Source organism: Macadamia integrifolia, chromosome 9 (assembly GCF_013358625.1).
Source record: "Macadamia integrifolia cultivar HAES 741 chromosome 9, SCU_Mint_v3, whole genome shotgun sequence".
Classification (NCBI taxonomy): domain Eukaryota; kingdom Viridiplantae; phylum Streptophyta; class Magnoliopsida; order Proteales; family Proteaceae; genus Macadamia; species Macadamia integrifolia.
Genome location: NC_056565.1, coordinates 34,458,695 through 34,472,251, shown reverse-complemented (window position 1 = coordinate 34,472,251; position 13,557 = coordinate 34,458,695). Strand labels below are relative to the sequence as shown.

Sequence of the window (13,557 nt, the reverse complement as noted above, 5' to 3'; positions counted from 1 at the left end):
GCTTCTAGGAATGTTGGTTCTAGGGCACAAATGCAAGCACACATACAGTGTGTATTGAATTGAATCACGTGTTAATCTCACTTATGTTATTACCAAATGTAGAAGAATGAGATTTTCCCTAATTACATTTTGTTAACCCTTTGAAATAATAGATCTTTGTCATCGCGGTAATCCATCATGAGTTCTAGCACACCAGTGGTTGATGTCCCTTGGACTATCAATCAATCACTGCAGTCGTGGTATTGTATTGTTAATGAAAAAGATGCTCAACACATAATCCACTGCCCTTAAAAGGGGAATATAAAGAAGAGAGAATGTGCATGATCGGACAAAAATCTGGATCTAGTTCTTTATTTTATAAATCGTTTGTAGAATTATTTTGATCTTATTATTATTATTATTTGAAAAAATATTGCAAATTTTTTTTTTCCTAATCATCATTAGAAAATCTTAATATAGACATGTATAATAAATTGGGTTTTGATGGTATTTAAAGTACATGCCATATAATTCATTATGTGATATTGTTTAGTGTAGGGGCAATTGTGTAATTAAAGTTGTTCATTGACATTATTTAATTTATGAGAATTTAATGGTTAATTATTTACCCAAATAATTATCAATCCATATATTTTATTTGAGTAAATAATTGGAGAGATAATTATAAGTTAAGTAATATCTCTCTTCTTTATTCTAATTTTTCCCTATTTAATAGCAAGCTTGGAATTGGAGACTCTTGTAACTTGTGCACACACAAAAGGGAAGTTGGAGTAAGAAATCGTCATCTTAGTCGAACAAGGCAATTAATCATTGTTTTTGGGATTTATATAAACCCATATAAAGGAGGGGGAGGAACATATGATTACAACTTCCCCTCTCACTTGGTCAATTCTTTCTCCCTCCTGCTTAGGTGAGCTTTGAGAAAATTAGGGTTTATGAAACCCTAAAGAAAAAAATTGAGAAAGAAAGTGTGCATTCAACCATTGGAGATTCCATTTCATTTAAGCAGTTGAAGTGAGTGATTCCACGTTTTGCTTGGTTGTGGAAATGTTATTACCGTGAGGAGGAACTTCACTTGCAGTTTTTTGGCAAACTGTTTTGTTTCTAAGTAATTTGTTTGTATGATGATTTCGAATGCAAGAGATACCCAGTTTTATCCTTTTCGTTGCATGATTGGTTCCCTCCATTTATAACCACATTGACTTCCCCAGTTGTGTTGTTCTTTGATTAAAAATGCCTCTTTCCGTTATAAATTGTATTATGGTTGTACCTTGTTACAATTAATTGGTTTCCTTCAAATATAACATCATCTACTTGAGTTCCTACCTCATCTAAAGCTTCAAATGTACGTAATGATGGGCAGGATTAGGCGAACATGTAATTCCTATAATCTATTAATCTCCATAAATGTTCTTCACCATTATTTGGACATGTTTTTTTTCTTTGGGCCTATCCCACAATTGGGCTGCCTTGCCCCTAAACCTGGCTTAAATAGGCTTTGAATCCTTTGTTGGAAGCTGCCTAATAGTTTCTAGGTATCTTATGGTTATTTCCATTTTGTCTATCAAGTGACATAAGCCAATAGAGCATTGGCTCGAACAAGGAGAACTGAAAGACTCGTGTCACCCCAAAGTGGCTACGCGATGATGAGTTGGGATTTCACTGGAACGTGATGAAATCCCTTAGTTATAGTTGAGTGGCTTTTCTTTGCCATTGGTAGTACGCATCCTTGTTGGTATAGGATGGGTTAATTTGTTCAAAAAGTTGTTCTCAAGATCTGGTTAACAGTTTTGACATGTTTAGAATAAGCCTAAACCACGCCACAAAACACATATTGGTCTAAAAGTCCTAACCGGATCCAACCCGTTGAGTCATCCCTAGTTAGAACTATACTGACTCAGGCCGAAGCTGTTTGCAACCAAATCGACGCCGTTTTCTATATGGTTGTTGTGGCTGAAGTCCACTCCATGTTAGATCAAGGCCATTGCATATCGGTTTTGCTTGATGTATCATTATTTTGCTAGTTTTTCCCCCCCCCTTTTTTTATCACCCTTTATATTTTCTTTTTATTCCTTCCTCTATTGTTGATATATCATCATTTGTTTATTGTTTCCTCTTCTTGGCTTTCAATGTACCACCTTATAGTTTGTTGTTTTGTTTCTTTTGTTTGGGTTCCCATTGGTTAGCTAGTTTGGCTTTTATATTGTAGTTTTCTACTTTCCTTAATATATTTTCACTCACCCCCCCCCCCCAAAAAAAAGAAGGCCACGAATGCCAATTGTCGACAAATGTCACATCTTTGGCTTCTTTACTCATGAGTAATTACAACCAATTCATACTCTAGATTGCCAAAGGATACAAAGACACAAGTGGCTTCACATATAAAATATGCAACTTACTTTGATTAGTAATATATTCTCCATTATATACCATGGCTATAACTGAGAAGTGAAAAGGGGTGTTCAGAGTGTTGTGTGACCAACATATTCCTATAAAGCTTAAAGGAAAATTCTTTAGGACAATCACTGATTATGATGTATAAGGTGAAAATGCTGGGCTATTAAGAAGTGTCGTATAGATAAGCTATGAAAATATGAGAATATTGAACTCGATTTGCAACAAAACTAGAGAAGATAAACTAAAGATTAAAGAATGACAATATTAGAGCCGATTTGGGAGTTGCCCCAATTCATGAAAAGCTCCGAGAAAATCATTTATGCTAGTATGACAATATTCAACGAAGGCTTGGGGATGAACCAATAATGAGGAGTGATCTTATTTGAATTAAAGGAACTAAAAGAGTAAGGGACAGACTTAAAATGACCATAGCAATTTTTAGTGAGAAAAGTCCTGCATAGTTTAGGTCTTGTTCCAAGTATGACTTCAAATAGATAATGAAGGACAAGAATCCATGTAGATGACCTCATTTAGGTGACCTTCCCCCCCCCCCCCTCATTTGTTGTTTTCCTTCCCTTTTGATATATTTGATTGGATCCATTTGATCAACCCTATTTAGGTAGGGTAAGGCCGAGTTGTTGTTATTGTATATGCTATGCCTATCATTTAAATCTTCATGACAGGAACCAATCCCATGGTCTTTTTTTTTGGTCATTCATGTCAAGGCCCCATATGCCACTAGGATAGCAGCCTCAAAGAGCAACTAGGGTTGGCATGCCGGCTACAATGGGTTGAAGGGAATACATGATATCACACATCCAATGGGATGGAGAGTTGAACATATGACTTCTCCCTAGGAGTTGGGTTAACGCCCCCTCCCCCCAATCTAGATGGGCTGAGAACAAACGTTCCAAAATACCAACTAGCAAAACGAGTTAAATTCGTTAACGATATGGTCATAGCTAGTTTGCCTCTTGAGCCAGATCATCATAACTGAGCCAATTAATCCGGATCATTCGGTTCTTCTAGATTTTTTTTTCTCTTTAATCTACTATTTTATTTGAGCGTCGTTGGCTAATGGCCAGCATACTGGGCACTAGTAGGGTCAATATCCTCATACTTTTACACACACCCACCCATTCACACAAATATACCATAGGGTTCGATTCCACAACCTTCTTCCCCCGGTGCAACTCTTCAATTCCAAGCTGCCACCACTAGGCTAAGCTAGTCTTCGGCCAGTTCTTCCAGACTCACATGGTAATTTCGGTAATTCCTTACAAAACCGATTGTATTTTCCGCCCCTGCCCCTCCACATTTCCCCAATTTGCGAGACCTTTTTTATATAATTCGAGGACCCCGAGAATTTCAACTTGGGACTCTTTTCTCTCTCCGTCTGGTATCTTTTAGTGAGCTTAGTGAGACGACGCCGCAGGGAACTATAAACTGTAAACATAATAAAAGACGAGGGAAGGGGTGGGAAAAGAGCCACTTCAAAGTCTCTCTCTCTCAACCTCTCTATCTGCGTCTGTTCAAAGCTCTCCGTTCAACCTCTAATGGAGAACTAGGGTTTACGAGCGGTCCTTGTGTGTGCTGTACTAGGGTTTTGGAGCTCTATTTGGAGGAGATTTTTGAGAGTGTCGAAGGCTTGAAGCTCTAAGAGAGCAACAGTTGTTGTTGGTGTTCATCCATGGCGGCTGAAAAGCTCAGGGATTTGAGTCAGCCGATCGATGTGGCTTTACTTGATGCCACTGTCGCGGCGTTCTATGGCACGGGATCTAAGGAGGAGGTGAGCTTATATAGTTATTTGTCTCAATTGTTTTGTTAATGGAATGAGGCTTTCGATCTCTTGCTTTGTCTCTGTATATAAGTACTGTTTCGGGAGACTTAGCGAGGTGTAAAGTTGTTTTGTACTTTTATTTTCTGTTGTTTCTGGAGTTGGATTTTATTATACTTGGTATTGTCTTTTTCATGTTTCTCCTAAAAATTGTTATTTTCCGGGAAAAATTTGAATGGTTTGCTGTCTTGGAATCTTTGGTTACATTCGGTCGTGCTTTCCCTACTGGAATTTTTCGTGTGTTTGGTTCTAGGAGGAGGAATGGAATTTTAGATCTTCCGTGGAGATGGAAGTTAGTGAAAGGTCAAGTCTTTGTGACTGCGGATGCCTTTATATGTCTTTTTTTCACTGGAAATCCTGTTTCTCATAACGACGTGAGGTTGAAGTACTGTATATACTTCTGAATATTGTTACTAAAAAGCTTGTTCCTTTGTACTAGTTTTGTCTCCTGGGGTTTTAATTTGTTTCAATATTTGGGTTTGATGATGAAAATATGCTTCTTCGTAAACATGGTCGTAGTAATTGTTGCGGACTCATTTTTCCTGAAACTCTATGGGAAATTAATTTCTCTTTTGTGATGCAAGTATTGGGAATTAATGATTTTAATTCTTTCTGGGTTATTGGGAATTGTATCATCTACCAAATGTGTTGGCAAATTATGTCCTTTTCTGTTTTGGTGGCAGAGGACAGCCGCGGACCAGATTTTGCGGGAGTTGCAAAACAACCCAGATATGTGGTTGCAAGTGGTTCACATTCTTCAAAACTCGCAAAACCTGAACACTAAGTTCTTTGCACTTCAGGTTGGTTTTATTCCACACTTTATTCTTTTATAGGATGAATCGATGGAAACTACACAATTATTATCTCAATGTGGTGGTTTTTCTTTTGTTAGGATTTTTTGCTATTTACATTGACTTGAGGTTTTAGGTTCAAAATCGATGTGAGACTGGGTCTTGCAGTTTGGAATAAGTCGAGAGCGATTTTTTCTCTCAATTACTATACAGTGTGCTAGGAAGAGTGAATGTGAGAATTGAAGAGGTGGTCTGTTGATGGAGAATAAAATTGATAGTTATTGATTGAATCCTTAGTGTGATCCTGGAATTCTTGATGAATTATTGGTTTCACTTCAGGAAATCAGAGTAATGAGATTTTGGATTCAATTCAAGAAATCTGAGTATTCTACATAGGGTACAGATGAGCCATACTAGTCAATCTGAAATGAAAATCAATTAACTGAAAATCCATTTAAACAACAAAAGAACATTGCAGATTGAATACAGTGGATAACAGATCAATAGCTGAAGGAAACAACCATAAACAGCTAGGTTCCTCAATCATTACTCTCAGATGGCATCATCCCTGAAGTCAATCTACTGACCTAAATCTTGTGTATGAGAGTAAACAACCAGAATATGATAGCTGCACCCAAGGTTTTAAGTATCTTAATGTATCCACCGATATTAATCGATACATATCTTATTTTTGAGGTACTGATATGATACGACACCAATATGGTACCTAAAAACTGTATTGGATTGATACGTGACTTAATATGGTTGATACTTAATTGATACACTCGATATATCTTTTATAAACTATATTACACGGTCAATGACTACAAAACACTTACCGAGAGTTCCGTTAGGCATTCTAATCAATTTTATTTTGGAAAAACAAACTTTATTCCTTACTTCTACTTGTAAAAGAGACTCTAGTAGTGTTGATTTCATCACCATTGGTGATGAATCAATCTGCAATCAAGGGTTGAAACCAGATTTGTGTGAGAACAGTTTCCTATCAAAATTCAGAATTTTTGGCTAAAAAATATTATTATTATTATTATTATTATTTTAAAAAAAAAAAAATTTTTTTTTTTTAAATTTTATTTTTTTTCAATGGATCACTAGCTTAGTGTGAAAATAAAAAAACCTTGTGGTTGAATCAAATCATGTTTGATTTGCAATGATGTGTGCGTCAAATTACATAAAAAACTCCAAGTAACCAATAAGTGCTAAATATCCTTACCTAACTCTTCTTGTAACTGCATCATCTTTCCCACTCTTAGTTTCTTTAATGAAATCGACTCAGTCAAGCTATATTGTGAACTCAAGATGCCTTTATAATCAACTTGATGTTGAGGTGGCACATATCTTGGGAAGGATGGTTGTACTGCGACCGTACGAATAAGAATAGTGGCTGGCTCATAGCTGGAGGAGAAAATTGTCACTTTCGAGGCATATTTGTTAGCACATGAGGAACATTAGATACATTCACCCTCCTTGTTTCACCTTGATAGTGTTTCGTGCATCATCGTAAAGAATACCAGCCTTGTGTTGCCATGGTCACCCATGGAGAACTCCCAATGTGCTAGGGGTTGACTAGGCAAGACATTCGGTAGTGAAGTGGCTCCACCTATAGTTTAATTATACAATTGCAACAATCTCTTTTCTAGCATTAGGCCCCAAACCTCGCACACAAACTTTCTTGAAAAGCTTCTTCCCTGATAGGTTAAGTGTTTGCACCAAGTTTGTGGAGACGAGTTTGGCTTCCACTCATGCGTTGACAATTGTATGGACCGCTGTTGAATCCTCATCATGTAGTAGAATACCTTTTCTCCGGAAGAGGAGAGCCTTTTACTAGTTCATTGGAGAAGTAAGGCTAGCTGAGTTAGATTCGACCTAATCCCCAAGACCATAGTTAGTGTCATCATTTGGATTAGGAGGACATGGCATATAAGTGTCCATGTCATACTCCTTGTCCATATTTGGTAACAACTTCCCAACCATGGTCAAGTAATGGCTTTTGTTGGAACACTTGTTTCTGAAGTGACCTTTCTCACTATAATTGCGACACAATGTTATTTAGCTACTCACTTCCCTTGGAGACCTTTGACTTCTTTTCTTCAATCTTATGGACTCAACTTTCCTTTCTTCAATCTTGGTTGTAGGCTTCTAAGCTGAAGATGTCTTGAGCATGTCCTTCAAGTAGCTATGCTTTTCTTCGGCTGTCTTAACATATGTAGCTGCTACATCATTTGATCTGAAATCTCCGTTAACAAGCTCTATGATGTTCTAATGGAGATCAAAGAAGGATTTGCTTGTGGTGGGCTTAAGAGAGAGAATAAGAGAAAAAGAAGGAGAATACAAGGGGCTGTTTCGGGACTGAACAGTAATGTGAATAGTGCTTTGGAAAAAAAATGAGAGGAGAGGAGAGGTATCAAGCTCCACTCAAAACCATAATTATCAAGGTGTCTCCTAGGCAAGGATTAAAGTATCAGTATCGGTCGTCGTATTGGTCAGTCAAAATTTAGATACATATCGGAGGGTATCGTATCATATCAGAGATACGTTAAGATACGCTAAAGATATGGACATAAATGGATAGGGAACACATTTTTATACACTTTTACATAAAAAACAGTTAAAGGAAGCTATATATAACATGTAGAATGCATAAATACTTAAGTAGAGGGTATCGTATTGATAGACAAATATATTGAGTTGAAAATATTCAAAATGATGAGGTTTCTTACAGTTTTTTCTTTCCTCATTGCCATTGCCATTGCCATTGCCATTGCCATTGCCATTGCCTCTGTGATGAGTGCTATGAAGAGTGTCGTGGTGGTTCAAATCCTTGGCTAGGGCCTTCTTCTTCAATAGGAGCAACTAAGATGATGTTCTTCATTTGTCGAATATAGACACAATATTTACCCTAGTCGAAATATTTATGGTAGTGGGTCTCTCATTCATTGTAGAATCTTCTATACTACTCAGGAGTGGCCAATGTTGGTCCTACATAAGTCCCATATCCATAGCCTGAAGAAGCACCTGAAGATACATTGTGTCAATGTCCGGATGAGGAACCAACGTGATCTGAACTTCTGTACTGCTCTAGATTGGCAAATGATTGTCCTGCATAAGTCCCATATCCATAGCCTGAAGAAGCATATGAAGATACATGGTGTCCATGTTCGGATGAGGAACCAATGGAATCTGAACTAATGCTCATTGACTCCATGCTACTCATCAATGCATGAGTAGAACCCGGATTGTGGGATCGCCTACCCCTTCGACTATAAGACTTTGGTTGTGTGTGAGCACCATGATGACTATCTTGGGTTGCATGTGTAAATGCAGCCTCCTCTGTGAAATGTATTGGTACATAAGTTTGGCCACCACCACCACCACCACCACCACCAACACCACCATCGTCATTGTCATCATCATCATTACCATCATCATTATCAACACCATCCTTGCCTTGATCATCATCATCACTACCTGGTTGAGTTACACTATATGTAGCACCTGATCTCGTCCTCCTAATATCACCATCATTGGAGCTATCATCATCCTCTTTCATAGCTGATGGTGCTTGGGTTTCATCATCAGCAATATTTTTAAAATCTTCATTTATATCTCTAATAAGGTCCTTTATAATAGGATCATGTGTGGTTTCTCGTCGATCTTCAGATAATTTGTCCAACACTAAAACATTTTTAGTCTCCTTAATCCATCCCCTAACTGGATCTTCCTCGTTGAGTATGTGGGTGATGTCAATTGGGTTGACATCAATATCATCCCTTGATTGATTTCTCCAATTCTAAATATTTCATCTTCAATTTCATGTTGTAGTGCACATACACTAGCTTCTCCAGCTTCTCATAACTCTGACGATTCCGAGGTTTGGTGTGTATCAATCCGAACGTACTCCAGTTACGTTCGCAGCCACTTGAGGATGCCGTGCATAATAATATTTTCATTGCGATTGGCCTGAAGTTTGGAGCGCTCCATCCATAGTTCATCCACCAATCAGCTGTACAAAGATACTTGCAACATTAGGAGTTTGAAATAATTTTGAAATACAAGGATAGCTGATTAAGCCTAAATTACCAGGGCGTTGTGTTCCTCTAGCATGGATAGCTAAATGATCAGCCATCCTATAAGTGGCCTCCCGAAAGTACTTCACCTATACATGTATTAATATATTAATATGCAACTCAATGTATTAAATATTAATCAATGATTCAATATGTAAGTTTAGTAGACTACTAACCTCTTCAACTGCATCTTTGGCCGAATCAATATTAGGAGTTAACTTGTTGATATATCCTTCAAAGATTCCATCAAATATTTCCTAAACCTTAAATTGTTTTTGTAGTGCAGATCCGGATTTAAATAATAGGCTGCGCATTGACATTGTTATATATTACTTATTTTTAACGATTAAGTATATTAAATTACTAATAAAGTCACTTATAAATTTAATTGAGAAAATACCTGCTAGATGAAGGTCTTGAACCAAATTATTATCCCACTGACGATTTATAATCTTCAAAAATGAGTTAAATGACTTTGGGTTCTCCTTTTCTATCTTTTGTTTGACAACTTCCATACAATGCACTATATTTCCCATCGTCTGTGCGTTATCACCATCAACTATTTTAAGTATCACAGATAGTGGGTGCATAGTCTTAGTAAATCGGTATATTCTTTTCCAAAACTTTGTTGAGGTGATTAGGTCTTGAATAACTTTTCCAATTTCAGTGTTTGCATATCTACTACTGAACCACTCATTAGAGGTGAATGACTTAACTAGCCCTTCCTTCCGTTTTTGAATACTATCAAGTGCAATATAATTTGCTGCAAACCTTGTTGCTGCGGGCCTCACCAAGTCACCTTTTGTATACTTTCTCATCAATACCAACACCCAGCTATGATTGTAGATGAAGCTCGTGATCATCTTGGCATCAGAGACCAATGTGTGCACTTTGTTCATTTCACCAATGTCGTTGAACATCAAATGAATACAATGTGCTGCACAAGGTGTCCAGTATAAGGTGGGATACTTCACCATAAGTAAAGTGCCAGCCTTTTTGAAATTGGAGGCATTATCAGTCACAACCTGGACAACATTATCTGGCCCAACTTCCTGAACAATACCATCCATTAATTTAAACAAATACATTGAGTCCTTGATATTTGAGGATGTGTTGAAAGACTTATGGAATATTGTTTTCCCATCACAATATATGAGAAAATTGATGATGGACATCCTTGTCGGTCCACTCCACCCATCACACATTATGGTCATTCCATATTCATGCCACTTGTATTTAAACTCTTTAATATATTCATCCACCTCTTTCACAATAGTATCTAAGTATGGCTCTACAATTTCATGTGGTGGGTGGCTTCACATTTTTCCCACATGTCTAAATCTCCTTGACCATAGCCTTGAAATACGGATCTTTAGCTTTGTGAGGTGGAATCATAGAACTGCAGAACCACCTAGAGATTGCTTTCCCAATTTTCTTACTCAGTGTTTTTGGTTGGAAAGCCTCTTCAATCCTTTGTTGCCCTTCGTCATGATGTTTGTATGTTGCATCTCTCATATCTCTAATTTCTGGGCTCCTTTTGCCTTTACCTCTACCACTGGAGGCAAATTCGTCAAACATACCCTTCATAGTGCCTCCAATATCTACACTTGGACGACTTCTAGAGCCAGAACCTTGTTTATAAATTATCGGGCTACCACGCCTAGGTCCTACTGATTGATTTCTTCTCAGATGTTCTGCTATCCATTATTTTTCTTTTGCTTCCTCCTTTGAAATACGCATCGCTCGTGCAAGCTGTTGATCTTCATCCTCTGCCTGCATATCGGATCCTTCATAATCCTCATGATCCCTTAGATTCTTAACCAATCTATCATCTTCTTCAACAATTTTTTTGCTTTATCTCTACTTCCCCTTAAGGGCTTGCTCATTGCTTTGCTTATTTCATCTGGGCATTTGGTAAATTTTGCAACATTAGAAAATCCTCTAGCCAAATGTTGTTTATGTCTGGTAATTCCACCTCTTAGGTGGATAGTATCACAATAATTGCATTTTGTACACAACCTATTGCCTTGTACTTTCTCGGTTGTAGCCCATCCAATATCCCTAGACCGTTCTTTAGGCGCTATCTTCCTACAAAGATACATAATAAAACTTAATATGCATATTTATTAATTTAGTATTTAGTAAATAATAGCATTTTTTTAGAAACTAAAATGAGATGCATCCAAAGAAAAAAAAAAAGAATTTTTTGTATTTTTCCAAATTTACATAAACTTGAAATGCACACTTTTTTTGGAAAAAATTGTGTATCTAATTTCACATCATGGTCATTGGCCAAGTAAATTATATATTTTTTTTAAACTAAAATGAATTGAATTTTCTAAAAAATTGTATTTTTTTAGTATTTTTCTTAATTTTCGAAATAAAAAAATTAAAAATAAAAACTATTTAGAAAAATTAAATTTTTTATAGAAGTTGTAGATTAATTGTCTTTAAAGAACATATAAAAAATTAACATAGTGTGGACTAATATATTTGAGTAGATCTAAGAAATAAAAAAAAAAATTGAATTCCTCACTTTTTTGGGGAAAAATGTGGGTTTTATTTGAATTCATGTATTTAGTAATTATAAGTTGTGACATTATTTTTAAGAGTTGAATGAACTAAATTTTCTAAAATTTTTTTAATTAATTTCGGAATAAAAAATAAAAAAAAATACATTTTTTTGGAGAAAAATCAAAATTTTCCATGAAGTTATAGAACACTTGTTTTTACATAACATATAAAAATCTTAACATTTTTAACCATTGAGCATGAGTAGATCTAAGAAATTTGCAAAAAAATTGAAACCCTCATTTTCTTTTGAAAAAAGTGTGTGAATCCTTATAAATCCATTGATTTCATGTAATAATGATGCACAAAATGTGATGCTAAGTATGATGAGCCTTGGATTTGTAAAAAAACTTGAAAATCTGAGGTTAAAGTTGAAAAAAGTGAGTAAAGATTCAAGAACTTACTATTCAAGACTTTCAAGTTCAAGGTTCTTCTTGGACTATGCTTCTCCTTGTTTGAACCATTCACTTCTACAATGTTTCCTTCAATCTACCATTTGGAGTCTCCAAAAAGGTGTGTGAATCAAAGGGGAAGAAAGAAGAGAAATGTGGAAAATTGTTGGTAAATGGTAAGAGAGTTTGAAGTGTTTGTTTCAAACAAAAAAGGCACATTCCACACTTAAGTGGCTGTATCGTACCGTATCGGTACGGTACGGTACGATACAGTGCGATACTTACCGATACGTATCGATACTCATTGGAATTTTTAAGTTTTTCAAAAGTTCGTATCGTAGAGTATCGTACGTATCGGTCCGATACGGTATGGCACGATACAATACTACTGATACACCGATACACAAAGAGAGTCCAAAAATTCTCTGTAGCATATCGGTATGTATCGTGCCGATGCCTACCGATACTGATATGTATCGACTGATACGGTACGATACGCACCGATACTTAAAACCCTGCTTCTAGGTGACGACTAGGCGACTAGGCGTCCAGGCGGCCTAGTTGGGGTTTGGGCGACTATTGCCTTACTGTAAGACGCAATACTTATTTATGTCAAATGTCATATTCTTTGAATTAAGATATTATCCATTAATAAAAATATCTCCCTATTTGAATCCAATAAAAATAGTTTAAAAATCAAATTCCAAAAAGATAAAAAGTCAACCCTCCAATCCAAGAACATTTTTTTTTTTTTTTTTTTGTAAGGTGATTTTCAACTTTCAAGTGTTTGGTTTTTCTCAATCCTGCAAATTTCATAAATTTTATAATGGTAAAACATTGCTAAAAACTAAAAGTGCGGTAAAATAATCTTTTGTTTTGATGTCCATAAGATTATTTTCGTTCAGGCGATTTTAACAGCATTCGTGTATTGTAAAATAAGTTTGACTGAAACATAACTTTGTCATTACGACTTAGATTTAAGTAATCATAGACTTGATGGAAAGCTGGTTTTGTGCTCTACCTAATACAATAAGTCTCATGTAAAAATAAAATCATTTGACTAGCCAAACTTATTAGAGAACAAGAGCATTTAATTAAATGTTGATTTTTGATGACTTGATGTGGCGTACTATTGATTTTTGATGAAATGATGTGGCTTAATGTTGATTTTTGATGATTGATGTGGCTTAATGTTGATTTTTGGTGATACTAGATATATGTAGCATATTAAAGAATGTTAGAAGAAAAGGTAAAATAAAAAAATAACACTTGGGCGACTTAGGCGGTTTGGCAACGCCTAGGGTGACTTGTTGCCTAAGCGTTTGGACAACCCTCTGCTGCCTTGGTTTGCCATGGCACTGTGATAACTATGCTTAAAACTAAACCTTAACTTATTCCATTATATCAATCGTTGAGTTAGGCGATAAGCCTATATAACTTTATAAAGACTCAAAGCATGAAATAAAAATAGAAACAAAAAC

The 13,557-nt window shown here is 36.1% G+C and overlaps 1 protein-coding gene across 6 annotated transcripts in view; it reads left to right on the top strand.

Moving 5' to 3' along the window:
* The first annotated feature begins 3,778 nt into the window (after positions 1 to 3,778).
* Positions 3,779 to 13,557, top strand: part of LOC122088086 (protein EXPORTIN 1A) — a 70,594-nt gene continuing 60,815 nt past the window's right edge. For all 6 annotated transcript variants that reach the window (XR_006142973.1, XR_006142969.1, XR_006142970.1 and 3 more), the window contains exons 1-2: positions 3,779 to 4,186; positions 4,918 to 5,034. Coding sequence is in view for 1 of the 6 variants with exons in the window: in XM_042657231.1 (XP_042513165.1) it covers positions 4,088 to 4,186; positions 4,918 to 5,034 (216 nt within the window). In the remaining 5 variants the exon portion in view is untranslated. The remainder of the gene's footprint in view (positions 4,187 to 4,917; positions 5,035 to 13,557) is intronic.